The 25,053-nt window shown below is 35.2% G+C and overlaps 2 protein-coding genes across 5 annotated transcripts; both read left to right on the forward strand.

The window, feature by feature from the left end:
• The first annotated feature begins 3,407 nt into the window (after nucleotides 1-3,407).
• On the forward strand, nucleotides 3,408-8,724 carry LOC112521169 (homeobox-leucine zipper protein REVOLUTA-like). Its single transcript, XM_025129879.1, has 18 exons — nucleotides 3,408-4,257; nucleotides 4,711-4,870; nucleotides 5,020-5,102; nucleotides 5,190-5,280; nucleotides 5,366-5,461; nucleotides 5,551-5,664; nucleotides 5,737-5,820; nucleotides 5,923-6,078; nucleotides 6,150-6,224; nucleotides 6,309-6,415; nucleotides 6,509-6,692; nucleotides 6,783-6,971; nucleotides 7,170-7,250; nucleotides 7,351-7,485; nucleotides 7,569-7,906; nucleotides 7,982-8,087; nucleotides 8,172-8,321; nucleotides 8,410-8,724. Exons 1-18 carry the CDS (start codon nucleotides 4,016-4,018, stop codon nucleotides 8,557-8,559), a joined length of 2,541 nt encoding a protein of 846 aa, XP_024985647.1. The 5' UTR covers nucleotides 3,408-4,015; the 3' UTR covers nucleotides 8,560-8,724.
• Nucleotides 8,725-13,622: 4,898 nt separating this feature from the next.
• On the forward strand, nucleotides 13,623-24,194 carry LOC112521070 (serine/threonine-protein phosphatase 6 regulatory subunit 3-like). Of its 4 annotated transcripts, XM_025129711.1 has the most exons (20): nucleotides 13,643-13,854; nucleotides 14,530-14,563; nucleotides 15,173-15,276; nucleotides 15,451-15,541; nucleotides 15,687-15,762; nucleotides 15,874-15,948; nucleotides 16,323-16,376; nucleotides 17,004-17,063; nucleotides 17,208-17,324; nucleotides 17,840-17,934; nucleotides 18,011-18,216; nucleotides 19,476-19,573; nucleotides 19,923-20,026; nucleotides 20,162-20,327; nucleotides 20,536-20,658; nucleotides 21,137-21,219; nucleotides 21,905-22,046; nucleotides 22,137-22,166; nucleotides 22,340-22,410; nucleotides 23,153-24,194. In XM_025129711.1, the coding sequence occupies exons 4-20, from the start codon at nucleotides 15,513-15,515 to the stop codon at nucleotides 23,961-23,963; spliced, it is 2,340 nt and encodes a 779-aa protein (XP_024985479.1). In that variant the 5' UTR covers nucleotides 13,643-13,854; nucleotides 14,530-14,563; nucleotides 15,173-15,276; nucleotides 15,451-15,512; the 3' UTR covers nucleotides 23,964-24,194. The 4 variants fall into 4 exon arrangements, with proteins under 4 accessions (XP_024985477.1, XP_024985478.1, XP_024985479.1 ...); XM_025129709.1 differs by lacking the exon at nucleotides 14,530-14,563 and having other exon boundaries at nucleotides 13,623-13,854; nucleotides 15,451-15,537; XM_025129710.1 differs by lacking the exon at nucleotides 14,530-14,563 and having other exon boundaries at nucleotides 13,624-13,854; nucleotides 15,451-15,537; nucleotides 23,156-24,194.
• Nucleotides 24,195-25,053: the final 859 nt, after the last annotated feature.

Below are 25,053 nucleotides of genomic sequence, written 5' to 3' on the forward strand. Positions count from 1 at the left end.
TTACTGTGAAGATTCGACTTTTTATTTACCTTCACAACGTTTTACTGTGAAGTTTTCAAATGTAAAAAAATGATATCACGAGTCTCATGAAAACATGTTGGTCTCATGTGAACCCAACCCCCAAGACATAAATGCCAAAAGATGCAAAGAGAACAAGTAAAATAAGTGTACTCAAGATCAATAATCAAACTATGTAACCAATCTTTTAATATTTTAAATTAAACTAACAGAATGTCACAATGGTTGTGTTTATGGCATTTCTTCAATAATTGGTGGGCACTGTCAAGCTTAATATTATTATAAACAACGAACAACCAATCAAACCACAAACATAAAGCAGATAACATCGAGAAACCAAGATAGATACACATTAGCAAACTAGAAAAGACATAAAGGCGTACACGTTAAATCAAATATAAGAAAAGAAAACCTAAATCAAGAATCAAGAGACCGGAAAATTAAAAGTCAAAACGAACCTAGGGTAGCGGTAGACTAGATTATTGGTTGATGCCCCATAGGTTGTGATGTCTTGTGTCGTCATCTGGGTTGCCCCAGCCCTAGCTGGTCTCAAATATGACTATGTTATAATCAGATAATAGCGTAATCAAATGAATTACCAGTCATATTGAACGCGTGTGTCATAGCACATGGACATCACAACAAGCAAAGAGTATACATCGATAATTATTGAATCAAATAAATAATTAGATCCCAATAATACAGATTTGATTATGAGATAAAACATCATATAACTAGATTCATTGTACACTTGAGCCCACATACCATGACGTTATGCCAACAACAATTAATTTTAATCAGAAAACCTAATCATCAATAGCCCATTTTATCCAAAACTACTTACGCATGCATCATCATTTCATACATGATAAGTCAATTTTTTAATTTATTCCCTGCCAGAACTCATCCAGTTAGTTAAAAAACAAGCTTGTGTTATTATCCATATATACGTTTTTCAGAATTTAAAACCATTCAACAGATATATCTTACAAAACAGGTATTTTCAAAGTTCCAAAACCAATCATCCATGTACTCGATACTTAAACATTGATGGTATATTTACTTACACAATTTCCTACCGATTTTATTAGAGACGGAGACAAAACGACCTTGTTTCAGATTCTTTAATGTTGGACCAGTTCCACCATTATGGTGGTTGACGACAGTAGCCTTCGAACCTCCTTAAGTTCAACTAAATCACACCAATCCACTCAAAACTCAAAGTTTAACTCCAAACCAACAAATAGTACGAGACCAACACATACAATACAATTGAAATCAGCTCAAACCCGCGTAACTGTAACCAAGATTTGTGGCTTACAACGTTACGATGACGCGTACGGACGTTTTCGTTTTGATTTTTTTTAGAAAGAGGTGAGGGCAAAAGTGGGTGAAATAATGGGAGGGACCATGTTACATGCGCAAATGGCTTTTGTATAATGTTGGTCTGGAATTAAGAAACCATACTTATGCCATGTTGTCATCTCCCCTGCCCCTCTCTTGGTCCACTTCTATATTCCTTCATTTTCAATCATCTAAAACAATATATGGGACCAAAAACCTACACTTTATCCAACCAACATAACATTTCATTTCATTCACATGTTATTCTTTTATTACTGTATATCTGTTAGCTGAATCAGACATGTCATATAAAGTATTATATCTGTTTAACAATACAACCGAGATGTGTATTTGGTTTTTGCTAGGTTGGTTATTACTTAATGTGCTCATCATGATGGTTGTACTTGTTTTTGTTGTATTGATGATAAACGATGGTAGTTTAGTTTACGGTTATATATGATCCAATTTAATTATATATTATCAAAATAAAGCGTAGGGACCAAATACGTAAACCTGATGAAGGTCTGCAAGTGACACCTTCGTGCAGAAGTGTTGGGACTAATTTACAGATTTGGTCTATGTATTTGCAGACTTGGTTCAATTTTTTTTACACCATGATTCCTACATAAATTAAGGAGGTGTCACGGATCTTATAACATTAAAAAAATCATAAAAAAATTGGTAACGTACTTTAGTCTGATTCCTAAATATTTAAGTACCTGAGTAATCGGTTGAAGACTAATTTTGGATTTAAAAAATCTATGTCACTAACCATGTCAACAAATGATACTAAGCTGAATACTGCATCATTTTCGCCTTGTCCGCATGATAACTGGTTAATGCTTTAATCGGTTACCCGAATACTTAAATGCTTAAAACTTTATATTTTATATACTAAAATAAAAGTTTTAAAAATATATTACCTACAATAAAAATCAATTTAAAATATTTTACTTTTTCATCCAATTTATATAATATAATTTTTTTCTAAAAAATATGTTTTGAAGAAGAAAAAAAGATTTATTAGAATTAAAAAATAATTATTAAATTAGATTTTGTATAGGGTAATGGGGGTAGGAGGGGCTGCTGGATTTGACCCAAGTATAGTGCTCTGCCATACCCATTTAATAACCAACGCCACGGTGCCTTCACTCTCTCACGTCATATCTCAAATCTTTCCTTTTATTTTGTTACAAAGGTAACTAATAAATTATTAACTGATAACTGATAAATTAGTTCATATCTGATAAAATTAATCACATTATTAACTATATAAATGGTAATAAGTTTTTTCCTTTTTGTAACGGACACGAGTATTGTGTATAAAAGTATATATGGTATATGCATTACGGTTTTTTTTCATGAACGAGATTCGTATTTATATGAATGATGACGTGTTCACCACCGTAATTATCGTGATCACTTCACTTTTTTACGTGAAGAAATAATATTATGTATAATACGAGTTGATATTTTTGGAAAAAATAAAAATAAAATGTTGTTTTTGTTAAATAAAATTTACCTTTAATGATAAACTATAACTCTTTATTTATATCATAATTAAAGAGTAAAAAATTATTTTTAAAAATACATATTTATTTTAGAATAAACTAAAATAACAACATAAATATTTATTTGAAAAAAATACAATAATATTTATATACCGTAACTGATAAAAATATGATATTTAATTGGCTTTTTAATATGTTTATAAAATTTAAAGGAAAAATTAACAAAAATAATTATTTTAATTAATTTTCCAAATTATAAATAGAAAAACATGTATGAATATTTTTAGTACAAGTATTGTTTTGTAAATGGAGGGAATGTATGTTGTATTTTATTAAAAAAATAAAATAAAAAATTAGTAAAATTGCACAAACCAAAGGCTGGCTCGAGGCTGCGCGCACCAGCAGCATATAACACTGTCATTTTTGGATTTCCAAGACGACCCTCTCTCTCTCTCTCTCTCTCTCTCTCTGTATTTGTTGTCTTGCTGTTTTTGCCTTGTGAAAAAACATGTCTAGGGTTTCCCCCTCTCTATTCCTTCATCCATCTCTCTAATGCTGCTTCTGTTGCCTCTCTTCTTCTCCACACCAAGAAGATAGGGAGAGAAACAAACAAACACAACTTCAAACACCCTTTTCAATCTTTAATTCCTCATTTTTCTTTCATTTCCTTTCTGGGTTTCAAGGTTTCTTGACAAATCCATAGTCTTGAACAACACTGACTCCCTATTTACACCATCTTTTTTTTTCTTCGTGTTTTAAAGGGGTTTTAACCCAAAAAAGCTGAGTCAAAATTAGTGTGAAAAGTCTGAACATTTCGTGCTAGATTAAAAGTGTGTGTACAAACAGCAATCCTGATCGAACTAGTTAAAAAAGAGAAGCAGGCTATTTTGTCTGTATATCGGTGAAATTTTGGCTGAGTGAGAACTTATATAAAAAAGAAAAGCGTAGGGCTCTTTCTCTATTTCTAGGGGAATATTCTGGCAAGAATCGGGGTTGTCTTCGTCCCTTCAAATCACCTCTCTCCGCCTCTCATTTTCATAAACAAACAAAGAAACATACAATTTTTATTCCTCGATAACTTTTCAAGATTTTTTTTTGAGGAATTCCCAGAAAAAGATTGGTGATATCTGAGTTGGGTTTTCATGGCGATGGTAGTTCAACATCAACAGCATAAGGAGATCAGCAGTAACAACAGCATCACCAAGCATCAGTTGGATAATGGGAAGTATGTACGGTATACTACAGAACAAGTAGAAGCTTTGGAAAGGGTTTATGCAGAATGCCCGAAACCCAGTTCTTTGAGAAGACAACAATTGATCCGGGAATGCCCTATTTTGTCCAACATAGAACCTAAGCAAATCAAAGTTTGGTTTCAGAATCGCAGGTATAAATAGGATTTCTTCTGTTTCTTGATACTTTCTCAATTGGGTATTATCTTTCTTTTTATGTTAAGTTTGATCTTATAAGTTTTTGTTGTAATTGAGTTATATAGGTTTATATCTTTGAAATTATACTGTCAAGAGTCATCATTTAAGCGAACCTAGTCACATGCTCACAGTTTGTAGTTTGTGATGCAAGTGTTAGGATTAAATCTAAACTAGAAGTATCTCCCTTTACCATATATGCCAGTTTTAGAATTCTAATTCTTTTGCACCCAATTTGGGTTTCTGGGTTTAATTAGATGTGGAAATCTAATTAGAAAAGCATGTGCTTTTATAGATTTGAATTAGGAATCAAAAGAGGAAAATGGAATGTAGGTAAAATTAAGTGATGATTTACAATTATGGTGGGTTGTTCTTTGGTTTTTTAAGTTAGAGTTCTGTTATCCTGTGTGTAGATGTCGAGAGAAGCAACGGAAAGAGTCTTCTCGGCTCCAGACAGTTAACAAGAAACTATCTGCCATGAACAAGTTATTGATGGAGGAGAACGATCGGCTGCAGAAACAAGTGTCGCAGCTTGTAAACGAAAATGGTTATATGCGCCAACAGTTGCACACTGTATGTTTGTATACCGATTGTTGGTTGTTATGAGTTTTGGTGATGTTTTGATTGCTAAAAATTTGATAAATTTGTAGTGCGAGATCCATCTTCCTATTGGGCTTTTCTGTCTCTAAATGTTCATGATCTTAAATTGTTAATCTTTCCAGGGTTCGGCAGGTACAGATGCCAGCTGTGAATCTGTGGTTACCACTCCCCAGCATTCTATGCGAGATGCTAATAACCCGGCTGGGTAATGTGATATTGTTATCGGTTTCTTGAATTGGTGATTATGTGTTATTTGGCATTATGATCTAATTATTATTTGTGTTTCTGGCAGACTACTCTCGATCGCAGAGGAGACCTTGGCAGAGTTCCTTTCAAAGGCTACAGGAACTGCTGTTGATTGGGTCCAGATGCCTGGGATGAAGGTTTCTAATGCATCTATTTGAAAAGAGTCATATTCATCTTTGATTAAAATGTCTTAATTTGTTATCAAACTTGAACCTTTTTCAGCCTGGTCCGGATTCGGTTGGGATCTTTGCCATTTCACAGAGTTGCAGTGGAGTGGCAGCTAGAGCCTGTGGTCTTGTAAGTTTAGAGCCGACAAAGGTAAAACCCTTTTGTCACTTAGTCGTAAACAGTTAAACTTTTTTTTTATAGATATGAGGGTTGTTATAATTGATTTCTGTGATTCATAGATTGTTGAGATCCTTAAAGATCGTCCTTCTTGGTTCCGTGACTGTCGGAGTCTTGAAGTTTACACAATGTTTCCTGCTGGAAATGGGGGGACAATCGAACTTGTATATACGCAGGTAACTATCAATCGGGTTGGTTTTGCTGCATTTGCGTTTTTTCAGCAAATTAATGATCGAGTTTGCATGTAGATCTTTGCTCCAACCACACTGGCTCCTGCGAGGGATTTTTGGACCTTAAGATACACTACAAGTTTAGAAAATGGAAGTCTCGTGGTACGTTTATGAGAACATTTCACGAGTTATTTATCCACTTCTTGATTTGTTTTTTATTTATCTCAAATGGGTATTTAAATTCTTAGTTTTTTGCTGTTTAAGGTATGTGAGAGATCCCTCACGGGTTCTGGTGCTGGCCCTAATGCAGCAGCTGCCAATCAGTTTGTAAGAGGAGAAATGCTGCCGAGTGGCTACCTCATTCGCCCTTGTGATGGTGGTGGTTCCATTATACACATAGTTGATCATCTAAATCTTGAGGTAAACAAAAAGACTTCTTTGCTCCATTTGTAACACTTCTTATTGCTAAAGTTGGAATCTTTGTTATGTAGCCGTGGAGTGTGCCAGAGGTTCTTCGTCCACTTTATGAATCTTCAAAAGTTGTAGCCCAAAAGATGACTATTGCAGTGAGTAGAATCTACTTTTTAAACTCAGTGATTCTCATGGTAAAGATGTTCTTTTTGGTTGATTTGTTTAGCTTTTGAATGTAGGCATTGCGCTATATTAGGCAAATAGCTCAGGAGTCGAGTGGAGAAGTGGTTTATGGTCTGGGAAGGCAACCGGCCGTTTTGAGAACTCTAAGTCAAAGATTAAGCAGGTAGATTCCAAATCTTTCATGATATTTTGTTAATGTTGATATTTTCAGGCTTGTTTTGGTAATTTAAATTCTGCCATTTGCTTCCAATTACAGAGGCTTCAATGATGCCATTAACGGATTCAGTGATGATGGCTGGTCGCTTATGAACTGTGATGGTGCGGAAGATGTGATCATTGCAGTGAATTCGACCAAGAATCTGAACAACTCCATGAATCCTTCTAATTCCCTCTCGTTTCTTGGAGGGATTCTTTGTGCAAAGGCCTCCATGCTTTTCCAAGTAAGTTTTAATATCGAGTTCTTTACAAAAGGATGCATCTTTAGTTTTTGAAGGAGTTTCTTGAACATGATTATCATCTTGTGTACCCAGAACGTACCTCCAGCGGTATTGGTTCGTTTCTTAAGAGAACATCGCTCGGAGTGGGCCGACTTCAATGTGGATGCATATTCTGCTGCATCAGTGAAGGCCAACCCGTATGCATATCCAGGAATGAGACCCACAAGGTTCACTGGTAGCCAGATTATCATGCCTCTTGGCCACACGATTGAACATGAAGAGGTAGTTTTTTTTGCCTTCCCATGATCTTTTACATTGCGAAATAAATAAAGGTGAAACAATACCTTAAATTTTGGCCTTGGATGAAACAAATTCGTGTGAAAGAATATGAGATTGGTTGTGGTTCCCACATGAATAGCCTCCTATATATACTTATGTATGTGTACAAATTCAAGAGTTTTGCTTTCATGTGGCAATCAGATGCTCGAGGTTGTAAGACTCGAAGGTCATGCACTTGGACAAGAGGATCCTTTCATGTCAAGAGACATTCATCTTTTGCAGGTGATTTGGTCAACATTTTATAACTATGTACATTTGATACCGATACAGTTCTGGAAAACGAATCGGTGTTCATGATATTGTTGTTATCTTTCGGATTTAGCTATGCAGCGGAATTGATGAAAATGCTGTGGGAGCTTGTTCTGAACTTGTCTTTGCTCCAATTGATGAAATGTTTCCAGATGATGCCCCCCTTGTACCCTCTGGCTTTCGTATCATTCCATTGGATCCCAAATCAGTTGAGTTCATGATTACCTTTTTTTAATGTTTTTTTCCCTCCTCTCTTTCGACCCTTTTGACTAACTGATATCTGTAAACCAGAATGATGTGAAGAATGCATTGGCAACACCACATAGAACATTGGACCTGACTTCCAGTCTAGATGTTAGCCCAGCAACGAATCATGGTTCAACTGATATGACAATGTGCCAAAACACAAGGTCGGTGTTAACCATTGCCTTTCAGTTTCCTTTTGAGAACAATCTAGCGGAAAGCGTGGCTACAATGGCTCGCCAATATGTTAGAAGTGTGATCAACTCTGTTCAGAGAGTTGCCATGGCCATATCTCCTTCTGGTTTGAGCCCATCTATGGGTCCAAAGTCATCTCCTGGCTCGCCTGAAGCACTCACTCTTGCTCAATGGATCTGCCAAAGCTACACGTAAGTCATCTGCCACACCACAAATGCTTCTAAAACACAGGGACACATGATTCTAATTATGCTGGTCTTTTTCAGATACCATTTAGGAACAGATTTACTAAGCTCTGGTTCGATTGTTGGAGACTCATTATTGAAAGATCTCTGGCAGCATCAAGATGCAATTTTGTGCTGTTCATTGAAGGTATTAACAAGAAATCTTGAAATCTCTTTCTGAATCTATAAAGCACCGAGCTTTAATCCAATGTGTATCTGGTTTGGGTTGCAGTCGTTGCCGGTTTTCTTATTTGCGAATCAGGCAGGGCTCGACATGTTGGAGACTACTCTTGTGGCGTTGCAAGATATCACATTAGACAAAATGTTTGATGATTCTGGACGAAAGGCGCTGGTTCCAGAATTTGCCAAGATAATGCAACAGGTATATATTTCATGTTCCATTTCGAAAAATTTTCATAAAAGAAACCAACTTTATGCATCTTTACGAACACAAGTTACTTGGGTTTCAGGGATTTACGCATTTACCTGGCGGGATTTGTCTTTCAACGATGGGGCGTCACATATCATATGAACAGGCGATAGCATGGAAGGTTCTTGCAGCCGATGAAAGTACTGTTCATTGCCTTGCTTTCTCTTTTGTTAACTGGTCATTTGTGTGAGGTTGTAGCTTTTAGATGGCTTTGTTTTTGTTGTACTCTTTGCCCATTGGTGAAGTTATCATGTAAAAAAAACCCATGAATGAAGTAATCAAAGTGGTAAAAAACTTGTTTTGTATGAACAATGAACCATTTCTTTGTATCAGAGTTGGCTTAATTTTCTTACCCAACTTGTTTTGAGGAGTCTTGAAAAGCTGATGATTGTTTTTGCCTTTTTGAATGTGTTTTTATGGAATTTTTTATAGAATTCTTTTTGAATGGGTTGGTGGGTGGGTTTCTTTTAGATATTGGTAATGATGGTTTGTTCTTGTGATGGGCATGTGCTTTAAACTGTTTGTGGTCCATTGAGCCCTGATCTGGGAGTGGGTTGACATGCTTTATCTAACTTTTTTGACTAATGTTGCTGTCATAACATTCTTTTTTATTTCAATCAGATTAGTGCCCAAAAAAGACCCTTTCCCACATGCAATCATGGATCATGAGTAGGTCAATTGCACTGCACTGCTTTAACCACAAGTTTTTGGGTTTTTTCTTGGAGGGACAACCTAAAAATACACAAAACATCATCCCCCAATTAAAGCCTCATTCATGGCTTCTTCTCCATTGGTTGCAACAGTTTTCTTAAGGTAATTGTAGTTTTTTTTTTTACTGTTTGGAGATTTCTTGAAGCCTGTTCAATTGTTAGGGATATTTCTTGAAGGTTGTTCAAGAAATAAACTTTCATATTTTCGTATTTTGTACATATTTTAACCGGCAATTCAATGATCCAGTAACGTTTGATGACGTGGATGTCATGTTATCAAGTTGATTCCATGGGTAGCCTAGCTGTCGATTTCTTTTCTATATACTCCATGTTTTTATAATAAAAAAAATAAAATAAGGTTTCCTTCTTTAGTTTTATTAAGTACTAGTAGACAACTTGTTTTAAAGAATTTTCTTATTGTACAAGTTGTAATAATCTTATGTAAGTTTTATAATCGTCCAGCCACCCCTCTCTTTTCCAGCCATACGCCCATACCCCTCCTTCAGTAGCTACTCGCTCTCTCTCTCTCTCTCTCTCTCTCACACACTACGAAGAACATAGGCAACAATGGAAAACTATCCTAATCCACCGACCATTGTGAGAACATAAGCAACAATCAAATATAGATGTTTCACAGAAGCAAATGGGAGGGCCATACAATCAACTCAAGACGTTTCATACTCTTTTCTTGTTCGAACCATATAAGAAGATGTGACGAACAATAGCATATTCAAAATCCATTTGATTTTGTTCTTCCATCTGTCGTGGCGTCATTTGTTGGTGTAGTGGTGGTGGGTACAAACTCAAAGAAGAATAACCATACATGTAGGCACGAATAAAGCTTACTGCATTCATTGTGTTATAATACAGATAAAACAAATTGCAAAAGAATTAATGTTTTAGAGTAAATTAAGGTTTGTTGCTTACTAAATTTAAATACATAAAAGGGAACGTGGTTTGCTTTCTCACTGTTTTGGTCCGTTGACCAAACGACCATCTATTAGATCTGTTAATGATGGGAGCATTTCGGTCTTTTTGTCATTTCCATCAATTTTAAAGTTAACTTTTTTCTTAATAGAACCCTCATTGCTCTATACATTGAACACCTTCCCCGTTCCAATAACTCTTCTCCCTCCCTACTCTGATAAACCCTCCCCTCTCCAACTCTGATGAACCAATTCCCCTAGTTGACTCGACGGAACCCCCTTCAGCTCATTGCTTTGATGAAAATTAATGCATGTAAAAGCCTTTATCTTTGGTCAGAATCAAGTCTATGATCCCCATCTTTGGGGTTGTGCTGGACACCAACGTCCAAGATTCATTTGTTGCCACACCCACCTCACGATTCCATTAATGATTTAATGTTTGAGTTTTGTTTTTGATTTAGCGTTTATACCACAAACTTTTTGGAATCAAATTATACTAAATTGTTGTGGTATATTGTTGATGTTCTTCATTATTCATACGGAGAAGATGAATGTTCAACAAAAAAAGCATTAAAATGGAGAAAAATGGCAAAAAAAAGCCAAAAATGTTGTCATAGTTAACAAAGATAATGAATGGTTGTTTGGTCCAGGAACCAATACCATGACAAAGTACAAATCACATGGCTTTTTATGTAATAAATGAAATTTAGGGACCAAAACCGCTATTTTATCATACCACAAGGACAAGAATCGTAATTTACTCTAATGTTGATTTATAATCGAAATTGATGTGTGTAACGAGTGGTTGCTATCCACTATAGTGATAAGTCGAGTCTGAATATTTTTTTTTGGGTTAACCATCGATGTCCAGAATAAATTACATGCATCTTGACTAATCTTAAAGGCCTTAAAGAATAGTCATGAAAACCTCAGTGGTCTTGCATGACTTGAATCAATAACTTTTGAGGATTTTTCAAAACCCAAATTTTATTGTCAGTTGAGCTAACTTGTAAGGTTGACGAGCCTCGTCAATAACATGACCAAGATAGTTATTCGTTGACTTTTAGTGAGAGACGAATCCAAAAGGTTTTCTTAACTTCTTTATTAATGATATAAAAATAACTATTATAATATAAAATAAACTTGATTATAGCAACAACAAAAAAATACAGTATAAAAAAATAAAAAAATAAGATTCAATTTTAACGATTTTTACAGTTAAGGTGTTTGTGTTTTATATTTGTGAATCATTAAAAACTCAAATTTAAGCTTCAATATGTTAGTGTAGCTTCTCAATTTTTAGATAAAATATCTTGTGATAACACATAAAGAAATACAATGATGACATTGTTAAAAACTTGTACAAACATTTTATAAAGGATAAAAATGCGTGAAATAACAACCTACTTTTACAAATTTTCTTATTATAGCATTGTAATTTCAGTTTTTCTTATTACAATAATGTACTTTCAAAATATTTTTTATTAGGACAACGTACTTTCAAAAATTTACCTCTTATAACATTGGGTAAGCTTTTAAATTAAATTTATCCATTATATCAGTTTTTTTACACCTCATCGTCCACAAAGGTTGTCCACATGTACGATAATGCTGACATGACATTCTTATTGTAGTATTGTACTTTCAAAATTATTTTATTATATCACCAATTTCTATTACAATATTGTACTTTTAGTTTAAATATTTTTATCATTTAACACTGTAAATTTAATCAAATGTGTTTATTAAAAATTATAATATCATAAATTAAACACGTATACAATTCATACATCACTTTTTTAATGAATATTTTTATTCATGATATAGTGATATTTTATAAACATGTTTAATTTTTGATATTATAGTTTTTAGTAAACATATTTGATTAAAGTGTCATGGTCTCTAAGCTGAGCCATTGATTACACGTCAATTTAGATGACATGGGAAGTAGATTTGAGAGAGCTGTTGTCAAAGATATTTGTTATCGATGTTTTCCAAATTAGTTAATTCTCGACAAGTTTATTATTTTAAAGTGTTAAAGTGGAATGGACTCAAAGATGAGCCATTCAGAACACATCAACTTGAATTATATGAGAATTCGCTCGAAAAAATGATTTTTAACAAAGAAATTTCTTTATCCGTATATTTTGAGAATGCCATTTGTCACTTTCATTGGTCCGGATACCACACAAATATATCAGTTGAAAGCTATAATATCAGTGCAATGGTGAAGTGCGAGAGAAATCCCTCAAAATAATTGGTGAAAATAATTGTTACTAATTGCATGTTGTAGCATTTTGATAACATTGGTTTATGTTGTAGCATTTTGATAACATTGGTTTATGTTGTAGCATTTTTTACAACATTGGTGTACTGGAAATTGTATTTACATCTCACTCTAAGTCTTACACCTTGACTTTCTTTTATTATCTGTTAATTTCATCAAGTGTTAACTCACACAAATCAAAGTCTTCAAAATCGTCATCTGAAACCATTTTTTTTCATTATACTTTTATTGAGCTTTTACTACGAACTCTCTGGACGATACTTAGTACTTGTACCGTTTTATTACTTGAAAGACGATATTAGAACTAACCGTATACTTGCTTTTGGTCCTGATTACTAAGTTTGTGGGTGCGTAAAAAGCTCCTGTTCAGAAGTATTTGACCTTGAAAAATCTGAATTTACAAATCATAGGATGGAGATTAATTTTCCATGATGTGATGTGTCAAATATCATCTAGCATTTTTCGAAATAAGTTTTTCAAGTTTTATATACAGACAACATACGGATGTCTGTAACAACTGATTTTAGACATATGTAGCCTAACAAAAAGATAAATGTCAGATGCTCATAGGCAAGCTGATCTGAACGTCTGCAACCTCTTGCAATTGTTTTTTCTTGGTGCATAAATGAAGGATTTCAACACTTCAAGAACAATTGCAATCTCTCATGAATTCCTCGACTATTTCACTGTATTTTTAGAAAATTCACAAAACAATCATTCAACTGATATTCAAATTAACTGGTCTTCATTGATATCGTTATCATTGTAAGTGATTTATATTGAGGTGGTGTATAAATCATTTTAGCTATTGTCGAAAAGAATAACATGTATACTTGTACCTCAGTTATCATGTTTATTAGGATCAAAACCCCATTTTCATATGATCCACTTGTACATTTTTAGCATCTGACCATCCAACAAATGAAATTATATATTTTTTATCTGAAGAAACCGATCAGATTAATTTCTAAAAGAGTTTTTGAGGAGAGAAATGATGTTCCAACATATACATATAAGAAATGATTGAAGTCTAACTGATTGGAGTTATGAAAACATCCAAAAGGTTTCAAAATGGTGTTGAATGGACTGAAACTTATAACCTATAAATAGAGATATTTATGGTATTTGGGACATATCTCTTTCAAGCTAGTCGAAATGTACCATCCATCCATTCATAACATCATCCATCATGTGGCGTATGTTTCGACATGGCATGATGCACATGTATCGGGTTTTTTATCCGGATCTGGTATTACCAGTATGACCCGCCCCCTTTCTCCCTTGGAACAGCCCAACAGCCTCCGTCTCGCTGCTCCGATTTTGAGATAACTTTGGAGGTCCCTCTCCCCCTCTATCAAATCCATCGATTTTTACTGTTTTTTTCTCTCTCTAAAATCCAAATATTAGGGTTTTTGTTGCCTTTCGCTCCAAAATTTCAAAACGGCCAATCGTGAATCTCGAGTTGTTCTCCCTCTTTCTCTTGCCATCTAGGGTTTGCAGATCTAACCCATTTATAATTCAACATGTTTTGGAAGCTTACATCCTTATCTGCTTCTTCGCCTGTAAGCTATGATAACCTAATTTATTTGTAATTTATGGATAGATTCTTGAATTTAATTCGTGGATTTAATCGATACATTGAATGACTAGTGCCCCTTTTAATTATTCGCGTGATTTTATGTTAATTTTGACTTCTTGTGTTTTATAATACATCCGGTTATACTATTGGTTTGTTAACATGCGTTGTGGCATCGTTAGATCATAAGATTAGGGTGCCCAATCGAAGCTCGGCTTCGTTACTATCAATAAGAAATTTAGTGCACAGTCGATGATGGGTTCTTCTATCTTAAAATCTTGGTTGGTTACGATAACAGGGTTTTTAATTATCCACTTGGGTTGTTGCCTTGAGGAAACTAGGAGAAATGATTTGTAGCTTTTAAATTTGGGGTTTTTAATTCTTTACTATGGTTTGCATTTTGAATTCATGAGAAATTATGGTAAGTATTGATTACTTGGTTAAAATATTAGATTCTGCACTGAGCTGAAAGGTGATCCTTAGCAAACTAAGGGATTCTTAATCTATTTGCTAAATTAATGAAAAAGGTGTTAACTAAGGGAAGATAGTGAGGAAATGGCTTATAACATTTCTAGTTATAGATAGGTTATTGATCTTGCCAATGGAAGCTAAAAATTGAATTGACATTTTTTGGGCTTGATTTGGATTGTCATGGGAACAGGTGTTGATTGATAGGTCCAGCATAAAATTATAAGGTGGGTACAGACTCTTTTTTTTTGTCAAGAGGACAGGGTGAATTGGTAACTGAAATTCGGTGCCTTATTAACTTTTTCTTTTATCTCATAGAAAAAATTATAGTTTTATCACATGTTCTATCATGCAGATGAACAAAGATTATTGATTGCCAAATCATATGTTATAGAAAAAGAATGAAGGTTTTTTAAATTTCGGTTGAGATGGCAATGGTATATGACTTATAATTGGAGGGTATTCAATATAAAAGCATTGTTCCTGAAAGAAGAGGTAGAAATCTGTATGTGATCTTCGTTTAAAGCTAAAGTGACCAGCTCTGCTTGCTGCTATTGCATGCTTTTTATTAGTTTCCGAGCCATTAAAACTTTAACTTCTTCATACACAATATGATAAAATTACTTTGCTTGATATATCTGCACCTTTTTCTTCTACATGGATTTAGGCTACACATGTCTGCCACAGACTAGTTCTTTCTCATTTTGCAAAGCGAATGATTTTGTTGGTCATTTATGTTTGCATTTGACTGGCTGTCAATTTATTTACAGAGTTGAGCTTTTCTAAACCCTATGCTGTTTGCTTTCTCCAATCACATGGTTTTTAACATGTTTTAGGTCGAGTCTATATTGGACAAGGAGAATTTCACATTGGAAGAGCTCTTGGATGAAGAAGATATAATCCAAGAATGCAAAGCGTTAAACAGTCGCCTTATTAATTTGTAATAGCACTTTCCTTCACTTGTAATTTAAAGTAATATGCTTTCCCCCATCTAGATAAACTGATACTTCTAGCACTAATGTTCATAATCTATTGATCTTTGAATGCTATTCCACTGCAAGTATAACAATATGAACATGTGCCTTTAATGCTTAAAGAGAACTTGTTTTTCCAGCTTACGGGATAGAGTTCGGGTTGAACAATTATTGCGGTATGTCATAGAAGAGCCTCAGGAGGATGCTGATAGCAAACGTACTTTCAAGTAGGTCTTCGATCATTATTTGACACATGTAGAAACTTCAAATACTGGGTTGATCCCTTTATTTCTTTTGAGTATTATTGTGATCTGTCTCATTCTATTGTTTATAACAACGCTTAGCTGTATCAACTGAAATCTGTTTCATGCTTTAGGTTCCCTTTCATGGCTTGTGAGATCTTTACATGTGAAATTGATGTAATCTTCAAGACCTTAGTGGAGGAAGAGGAGGTGTGTCTACCGATATTACATTACACCTTAAGAATTATAATGGTATTTGATGCCACATTTATCTAACATTCAGTTTCACGTGACTCCTTTCTCCCTGTTCTAAACTTGCAGCTTATGGATTTACTTTTCTCCTTCTTGGAGCCAACCCGCCCTCATAGTGCCTTGCTGGCTGGGTACTTCAGTAAGGTTTGTTCCTGAGTGCTACTTCCTTAGCGTCTTGATTACTAGTATTATCACCTATAGTAAAGTTGTTTGGAGGGTTTAAAAGGAGAGAGATGGCACAAGAACTATCAGGATGGATGTGACCTTGTCTTTGTCCTTCTACCTGAACTGAAGCCATTTTCATGGGTTGAATATCGGGAAAGTGGATATATTTTACAGTCCATGACAAACTTAAATCAATGGTTCTAGGCTTTTATCACAGGAATATAGGAGAGCTGTAAAATGTTGTTGCCACAAATGGATTTTCATCCTGTAACTCTTTTTATATCTGGTTATTAACATTCATATATTTGTCCGGTAGAAGGCAACTGCTTTACTCTTTTTGTGCCTTGTTGTAGGTTGTGATATGTCTCATGTTGCGGAAGACGGTTCCACTTATGAATTATGTTCAAGTGAGTGCAATCTCTTAGATTTGGTTGTTGCTTTTTCATTCTTGTTTTGTATAATAGTTGAAAAAGTTGTAAGCACAGTTACACTAAAATGGACTTCATTCAAACTTTTCTGCCACTTACCTTAGCAATAGTGATGGTTACATCTGTAACATGCAGAGTCATAGTTTAATCATATAGTTTCGATTATTTTCGTGGTTCTGCCTTCAGTGTATTGGAACCTTTTTTGTTGCAAAAATAGAATTTGGTTTGACACAATGGGTTTTAGGGATGTAGCTGTGAGCATGGACCATATGACCTGTATATTTTATGCTTATGTAACTAATAACATTACTATTGAAATTTTTATAGCAGGTTTCTAGGCATTTTATGTTAGGACTGTTTTAAAGACATTTTGTTGGACAATTCCAGCACTTGCATGATTCATAAAGTAGTCATACACACTTTATTGTAAATGTGGTTATGATCACTTTTTCATAGCAAGAAGTCAACGATATCATTTATTTACCATCAAGCTGTGGCTCGAATGTACCCACACTGCCCTTGGTGTTTTACTATGGTGGTTGCGGCTTTGAATCTCCACCCCCCTTTGCTGATTGAAAAAATGTTTTATAATTTAACTTTTTACAGGCTCATCAATATGTTTTCCAACAGCTGGTTGATTTAATAGGGATTACATCAATCATGGAGGTTGGTACATTTTGTATTCAAGTTGCAACATGGATTGTTTATTGACCACATGCTTGAAATGCCATATAAAGCAATTGTACTTCAAATTTTCTATCGCTCGTTTATAGAAATAATTGGTTATTTCGATCTTCTCTTTAAACACAGGTCTTGGTTAGACTTGTTGGAGCGGATGACCATATCTATCCCAATTCTACAGATGTGATGCAGTGGTTGGCCAATAGCAACTTGTTGGAGATGATAGTAGATAAATTGAGTCCTTCCGTGAGTGAATTTTCATCTTTGCTACATATACATATATCATGATAGCTCTCACATACTTGTGGATGTCAGGTGTATATGATATACTATTGATTCTTTTAGTAGGCCTTTCAGAATGCTTTCATCTGGTAGATCCAACAATTCAATTGTACTTCTGGTTAACACTCATACTTCAAATGTACTATGTTGGTGACTGTAATTAGAGCTTCGCGTATATAGAGCATGGTAGTAGTTTAAGGAAGTCAGTTTGAAAACTATAACATAGTTAAATGTTGATGCTCACAAATAGAGAACATATGAAAAGAAAAGAAACACTTGGAGGATCTCCCAAACAAGTTTTTGAACTTTTTTGACTGTTCTTCAATCTTGCTCTGATGTCCATACTCAATGTGCAAATTTGTTTTTTATTTATGGCTTCCCTGGAAAAGTTGCACTTTATTTGAACATCTAATGTGGCATTATTTTCTACAAGTGCTGATTTCTTTAATAATCTCTTAACTTCTATTTCATTGCCTCAGAACCCTTCTGAAGTACATGCTAATGCGGCAGAAACATTATGTGCTATAACAAGAAATGCGCCATCTCCTCTTGCCTCTAAACTTTCTAGTTCAAGGTCTGTATTTGTTTAACCTCATATACTGGATGCATTATTAAGGGTTATACTTATGGTTATTATTATTTTTGATCAGTTTCGTGACAAGGATATTTGGTCATGCATTAGAAGATTCACATTCAAAATCAGGACTTGTCCACTCACTGTCTGTGTGTATATCCTTGTTGGATCCAAAAAGATCACTTCCTTCGCTGTTATTTCATTCTTTTCGAGGTCAACATGTATACGAGTCACCAGTGCAAGTTAACCAGGAGACTGTTGGTGCCATGCTGCCCAAACTTGGTGAGTTTTTGTACATATGATTCATCTTATTAATTTCTATATCAAGCTGTGCTCTTGTACATATGATTCATCTTACTCGTGCTACAGCATTATGTGCATGATGTGATTTCTAGTATCCCTAACCTTGTGCTTGTTTGTATATACACACACATAATTGTATACACTCTATTTTGAAGCACAAAAATGGCAATATTATCAACGCATGAAGAAATGAATCTTATATGCTGTCTTTCTAGTTTCTACAGCTATGCTACTATTTAGTATTACAGGAATTTGCTTGTTTGATAATCAAGTCTTGCCAATTATAACTTTTTTCTCCCTGCCTTTTCTTTCTCATATTATTTTGCTAGGCTTAGAGTGTAGTCTTGTTCTGGAACACCAAGATTGTACTTCTGCAATATGAAGCGTTTCAGTGGTTTTCTCCTGTAGCAGCACATTTTAAGTTTAATGTGGTATAGGTAGCTACACAGGCTTAACACATTGAAAAGATGTATTCTAGGCCGGGTGACTGTCAAGTTTAATAGCAACTGTATGCATCTCCTATGGCATAAAAATCAAATTATGCTTATTGTTCTAGCCTTTATCTAAGTATTCATTACATCACCTGTAGGAAACCACCCTTGAATTCAAGCTGCATGTATCATGGGTAAAACTGGTCAAGATTGATCCATCAACAGAAGTGAACTGGCAATACCTTAAAATTGGAGACGGCTGTGAGTAGAATCTTCAGAATTAGAGTTGCTTTCTTGAACTTATAGTTCTTGAGGATGAAAACTTGAGATTTCTTAGAGCTTGGTGAAACATGCTTGTGAGTCTAGACTCTAGCCAATCTGAATTCACCATTCAATAAATCCCATTTGGTGTGAAAACTTTTGACTTTCTCAAAACAACATAGGTTTTTGTATAAGTTGAAAATTAATAACATGAGCACATTGCCAATGTGTAATGTTGAGAAAAAGGTTAATAGTGATGTTATAAGAACAGAAGCTTGTGTTGACGTAATTGCTTACATTCAAAGCACCAGGTTTTGTGCAGTTCTTCTTTCGTATTGCTTTGAACATGTTAAGGAATATAGATGGCATATACTAATAGAATGAAACCGGTTTCTGATCATGATGAAGTAGGTTGCTTGTTTATCATGATTACCAAGAAAGTATTCTAAATAAGATGCTGTAATATATGAATTTGATGGTACTTGTTCTTGTTGAGTTTGGTGTAGTATCAAGCTTTTATGCATGAATGCTTCTCTGGTGTTTCAGGTGACCTGTTGATCTTATTGAATGTTTCATTGGATGAGAAGATTTTACCAACTACTTATGGCCAATTGAAGCCTCCTCTAGGGAAGCATCGACTAAAGGTTAGTAAACCTGAAATGTTGCTGGTTCTTGTATGGAATGCTTGCTTATCATTTCTCATAAGAACAATTATTGGTGATGTTAAACTAGTTTGTATCTGGTGATAGACATTATTGCAAGCGGAAATTTTGGTTAACCATGTTGTCTGGGATAAGAACCACTGTACTTTGGCAATTATAAAAGCAGTAAATTGTGACAAAACTGAAAAGCAGTTATACCGCAATGCATGTCTGTTGTTCTCTTTCTTGCACTTCTAGTTGATTAATTTCACAATGACCTTGTCTCGGTAGCACTTTAGTTCTTCCATGCCCCCGTTTCACTTTCATGAATGGTCATATTACTTGCTTGCAGATTGTGGAGTTTATTGCAGTTCTATTGAAGACCGGGAATGAAATTGCAGAGAAGGAATTAATTAGCTCTGGAACCATTCAAAGAGTTCTTGATCTTTTTTTCGAGTAAAACGCCACTTATTCTTCCTTTCTAGGCTGTTGTAACAATAAATAATTCACAGCTAGCTGACTGTAGAATGCTTGACCATGGTGAAAAATGATGCAGGATCTAAAAGTATCTCTTATTATTATTTGCTGTAGGTACCCATATAATAATGCTTTGCATCATCATGTTGAGAGCATAATATTATCCTGCCTAGAAAGCAAAAACAATACCATCATTGATCATCTATTTCTAGAATGTGGTCTCACGACAAAGATTCTACAAACAGATAGGAGTCCCATCCTTTCTGGTGAAGTTGATCAGGTAACTGGAGGCATTTTAGATGTGTTTAATTGTTTGTTGTGGATGCCAATTTTCAAAAATCTCAGTTGAGAGGATGCCTCTAGCAACAAGCCCATCTGGAGCAGTAGTCTCTTCACTTTCTGTAACCATGGCTACAGTTAATACCATATGTATAGTATGGAAACTAGTTACTTGTATTTTTATGTAAAATCTGCTTTTAATCATGCAGCCAACGCTGCCTGCTGCTGGAAGAAATGCACCCCGGGTTGGGAACCTTGGACATGTCACACGTATCGCCAATAAGATCATACAGTTGGGAAATTGTGATAGCCGCATTCAGACACATATTCAGGTGTGTAATTATTTTTGGAAAGAGTGGTAGATGCCCATTTCGTATAAGGAACCTTTTCAAGTACTTGTTACATTTCTTCACTAAAAATGGAATTCAACTAAATTTTGGTTGCTTGAATTCTTTCTATTTTTTATTTTTTGTAATGGTGATATCATGGGACACTGGTGATACATGTTACAACATTTTCATTTGTGCTAGGAAACTGGAAGTACTTTCAACTTTTCTTTTACCCATCTTAAAAAGTTTAGCAGCCTGCTATCCGTATTTTATAAACAAGTCTATGTATTTTGACATCATCTTTCCAAATGTTGAATATATATTTTTATCTCCACTCTGGTTCAAAACATAGCTACAATGGCAATTCTTCGGAAAATGGTTATTTGAACTTTGAAGTGAATAATCTACTTTTTGTCAGCTGATTATCTGATCTTGTACTTTTCATGCACATCCTTATTTGACCACTCGCTCTTGTTATTAGGAAAGTAGTGAATGGAATGATTGGCAGACTACAGTTTTACAGGAACGCAATCTGGTTGAAAATGTGTATCGGTGGGCTTGCGGGTACGTTTATTGCACCTTCTCTCCTAAAGCATCTTATATACTTCCATGATGTTTGCACATACGTTTACTCGCATTCGACTACATAATTTTGCAAGGCTACATCAAAATAGAGGGCTTAATTGCTGTTGAAGATAAACAATCTTGCTGCCACCCTTCAAAACAAGACTTAGTTTAAGAAAGATGATGCAACAATAATATGATTCAGGGGTTGGTGGAGGAAGGATTCTGGGTGAAAGCACATGGTTGTGGCTTGGGGGTGGGGGGCATAAAATTGTTTGTGTTGTAAATTTTAGTTCCTGTTTCTTTTCCCATGAGCATTTTCCTTTTAAATCCATTTCCATCTCTGGGGCAAGCCTTAAAGTCTCCCACCTGTCTAACCCAAGCCTCCTGTCAGTTCCTTTCACCATGAACTGTTGATCTTGCTATAGACTATCTTCTATCACATCCCAAGTTCTATCGTGAAGTGACTGATTGTTGTAATGGAAGTATTCAGCTTATGAACCTCTATATGAACGCCAAAGATCCGCGTAAATTCCTGTTCAATTCTCCTGCAAAATAAAGTTCTGGTTATTTACAAAAGGCGATGAAGTCTGGTTGATGCTATTGAATGTTTGGCTGGAATTTGTGAAGTGTATAGACATTATTCAAATTAGTGATGGTTATCTGTTTATGTTTGATATTTCAGTCGACCAACTGCACTACAAGAGAGGAATAGGGATAGTGATGAGGACGATATTCATAGCCGAGACTATGATGTTGCTGCTCTAGCAAATAATCTAAGTCAAGCATTTAGGTACAACATATATGACAACGATGATGGTGATGAGGTATGCTGACAACCCTTTTTGTATGTATGTGCGTAATCTCTTCGCTCAAGCTTATTGTCGTAATTTTGTTACTCCTTAACCTTGTTGCAGGGCCATGGGACTCTTGATCGAGATGACGAGGTAACATCTCCGTCAATTAATGCTATATGATGTATGATATTACCGCACACTTTCAAAGTGCTGTTGGTATTACTATTTTGTTCTTTATTGCGTGGGTTAGTGTATCTCAGTCGGTTTTATTCTGAATCTCTGAACCACTTTAAATGAGTAAGTTTGTGGTATGTGAAATGCAGGAGGGTTATTTTGATGATGAATCTGCTGAAGTTGTTATATCATCCCTTAGGCTAGGTGATGACCAAGGAAGGTTTGTTTCTTGAATCTCTAAAGTAAGAAGTAACGGAATGATGTGGAAGAAAATCTTACGACTTATAGTAGGAAGTAAGGGGTTGTTTGGTTGGTATTCCATTAAGTCCTGTATGAATAAAGCTGTCTGGTTGGATTAATTTGTCTATATATTGTGTAGGCTTTTGTTTGAGAGGGTTTTTTCATAGATGGAATTAGCATGTTTTTTAATTGGGATGAATAGGTTTTGGAAAAAACTTGGCTTTCTGCATAAAGCTCCACCTAGAAGCTTACCGGATAAGAGGTTGTTTGGTTGGTTTTCCATTAAGTCCTGTATGAATAAAACTGTCTTTGTGAATTAATCTGTGTATAGGTTGGGAAGGTTTTCTTTGGGAGGGTTTTTTAATAGATGGAAAGAGCGTGTTTTTTAATCGAGAGGTGCATGTTTGGAAAAAAAATTAGCTTTCTGCATAAAGCTTCTCTCTAAAAGTTTACTGAATAAGCCACTTTATATATCATTAAGCCACTATCAGACAGTCATGTATAGCTGACCGAATAAGTTACGAGTTTCATTAAGCTGCTAACAATCAGGCCCTAAGCCACTACCAAACGGTCATCTATAGCTGACTGAATAAGTTGTGAGTCCCATAAACAAACAGGCCCTAAATATAGGATGGGGGTTCTTTATGTGTTACGTTGACTAGATAGAATCAAAATCTGACAGATTGAAGTTACAATTGACAAGTTTGCTTTCTTTGTTGCAGCAGTTTGTTTACAAATTCAAATTGGTTTGCTTTTCAAAATGACAACATAAACGATGCACCCACCTCAGCTTCTGAAATACTGGATGAGATAAACTTGAATGGAGGAGCATCTCATGGTGGTAACAGCAGTAGTGACGACGAAGTGGTGGTTGGAGAGGATGATGAATTGGTGGCTTGCAAGAATTCCAACAATGGTACATCTAGTTCCAACCCAAATCCAAATCCCTTCAGCGAAGAAGCAGATGGAGCAGACTTGAAGAACAATGATAGTGGGTTTTTCAGATTGGAGACAACAGACAACGAAGAGTCATTAGTAGATGAGAGGCCTATACCCGAGTGGGTAGGATGGGAGAAGCCATCATCAGTTGGTGGGCCAGGGGTGAACCCGTTTGAAGATTACGGTAATGCCCCTGCCCCTGGTCCCAGTGAGGAGACAGTAGCAGTAGCAGGTACGTCTATGAGTAGTCCAGTTTCATCTGGAGAGAATGGCACATTGTGTTCGAGTAATCCGAGTGATGGGCCGCCAGCCAATGCTGGTGGTGGGGTTTCTTTGTTTGAAGAAGATGTGGAGTTTGTGGGGGTAGAAGTTGAAGGGACAGAGAAAGCCATGGATGAAGCTCTCAAGGAAGGGATTGTAGGGGAAGCAGGGGCTTTAAAAAGGAAAGTGGTCATAATACCAAATAAGGATAAAAACATAGCAGAAGAAGAAAAAGAAAAGGAAGGAGGAGAAGAAGGTAGGGGTGAAGGAATGAAAGAGTTTAATGATGCTAACTATTGGAAGGTTGACCAAGAAGTCAAGGTTTTGGAGTGAAACTAGACCTGTTTGAACATGGGGGAAAAGCAGCAGCAGCAACAGCAACAGAAAGAGATGTACAGTATAATTTTGATTGTGTAGGCTGGTTGGTTGGTTGATGTGATCAACTGATTGATTTATGTTTTTTAATTATCATTATTATTATTATTATTTACAGATTTTGAAATGATTTGGATCATCAATCATCTGTGTATTATTCTTGATTTCCAGATAGATTTTTTTATGTAATGGATTTGTGTTGGGTATCCAAATCAATGCAATCTCAAGATTCAAGTCTTAGCCACCTTCATTACTACTCAAAAACCAGGTGATATTTGGGGCTGTTTACCAAACGCTTATTCGAGTAAGTGAACATCAAGTTACATTACTTTACCGGATGAATATGGTAAGGATCAAAAATCTTATCCGGTAAGAGCGTGACAAAGACCAAGAGTCTTATCCGGTAAGTGAGGACGACGACTCTTACCATGGTAAGCGCTTACCTAGTAAATTGTTTCGTACGATATCGTTTTTTGGTGGACTAAAATCTTACCTGGTAAGTAAATGATAGTGTTAAATTTATCGGTAAACGCTTACCAGGTAAGTGTTTGGTAAACGGCCCCTAAATTAAAAGCCTCATTTGTAAGATGCTTGTTAGATAAATCTTTAAAATATCTTCTCTTTTAAAATAATATTTTATTCGTTACAAAATAATCGTGTACAAAAAAAATACCATGTAATTTTAAATATATATGGTTATTACACTTGTTAATAAATAAATGACAATATCTGAGTATTTTAAAACAAACATTAAAGAAAAATATACAATTTTTTTGAGATGAAATTTGATATTCTAATGAATGTCATGTTTGATTGATTTTAAATTAGACCAATAATACTATGGGCTGTTCATCCCTAGAGTTTGTTTAAAATTGTCACTTTAGTCCCTGTAGTTTCAAAATTACAATTTTCATGCCTATGTTTTGCATTTTCTTTCGTTTTTCATCCATGAAGCTAACTCGGTTAGGTTAGTAATATTGTATCGATGTGGTTGAGTTGGACTCCATAACCACAATCTTGATACAAATCTAATTGTGACCACAAGTCG

The sequence above is a fragment of the Cynara cardunculus genome (genome assembly GCF_001531365.2).
Source record: "Cynara cardunculus var. scolymus isolate 2C chromosome LG 11, CcrdV1, whole genome shotgun sequence".
Lineage (NCBI taxonomy): Eukaryota > Viridiplantae > Streptophyta > Magnoliopsida > Asterales > Asteraceae > Cynara > Cynara cardunculus.

Excerpts from the sequence above, each read along its gene's own strand:
- LOC112521169 (XM_025129879.1), top strand. The coding sequence starts at position 4,016 with ATGGCGATGGTAGTTCAACATCAACAGCATAAGGAGATCAGCAGTAAC. Across the intron at positions 7,486-7,568 it reads TTCCATTGGATCCCAAATCA|AATGATGTGAAGAATGCATT; the intron begins GTTGAGTTCATG and ends TCTGTAAACCAG. Across the intron at positions 8,088-8,171 it reads TTTTGTGCTGTTCATTGAAG|TCGTTGCCGGTTTTCTTATT; the intron begins GTATTAACAAGA and ends TTTGGGTTGCAG.
- LOC112521070 (XM_025129709.1), top strand. The coding sequence starts at position 13,816 with ATGTTTTGGAAGCTTACATCCTTATCTGCTTCTTCGCCT. Across the intron at positions 15,538-15,686 it reads GATAGCAAACGTACTTTCAA|GTTCCCTTTCATGGCTTGTG; the intron begins GTAGGTCTTCGA and ends TTCATGCTTTAG. Across the intron at positions 20,328-20,535 it reads TTTCTGGTGAAGTTGATCAG|CCAACGCTGCCTGCTGCTGG; the intron begins GTAACTGGAGGC and ends TTAATCATGCAG.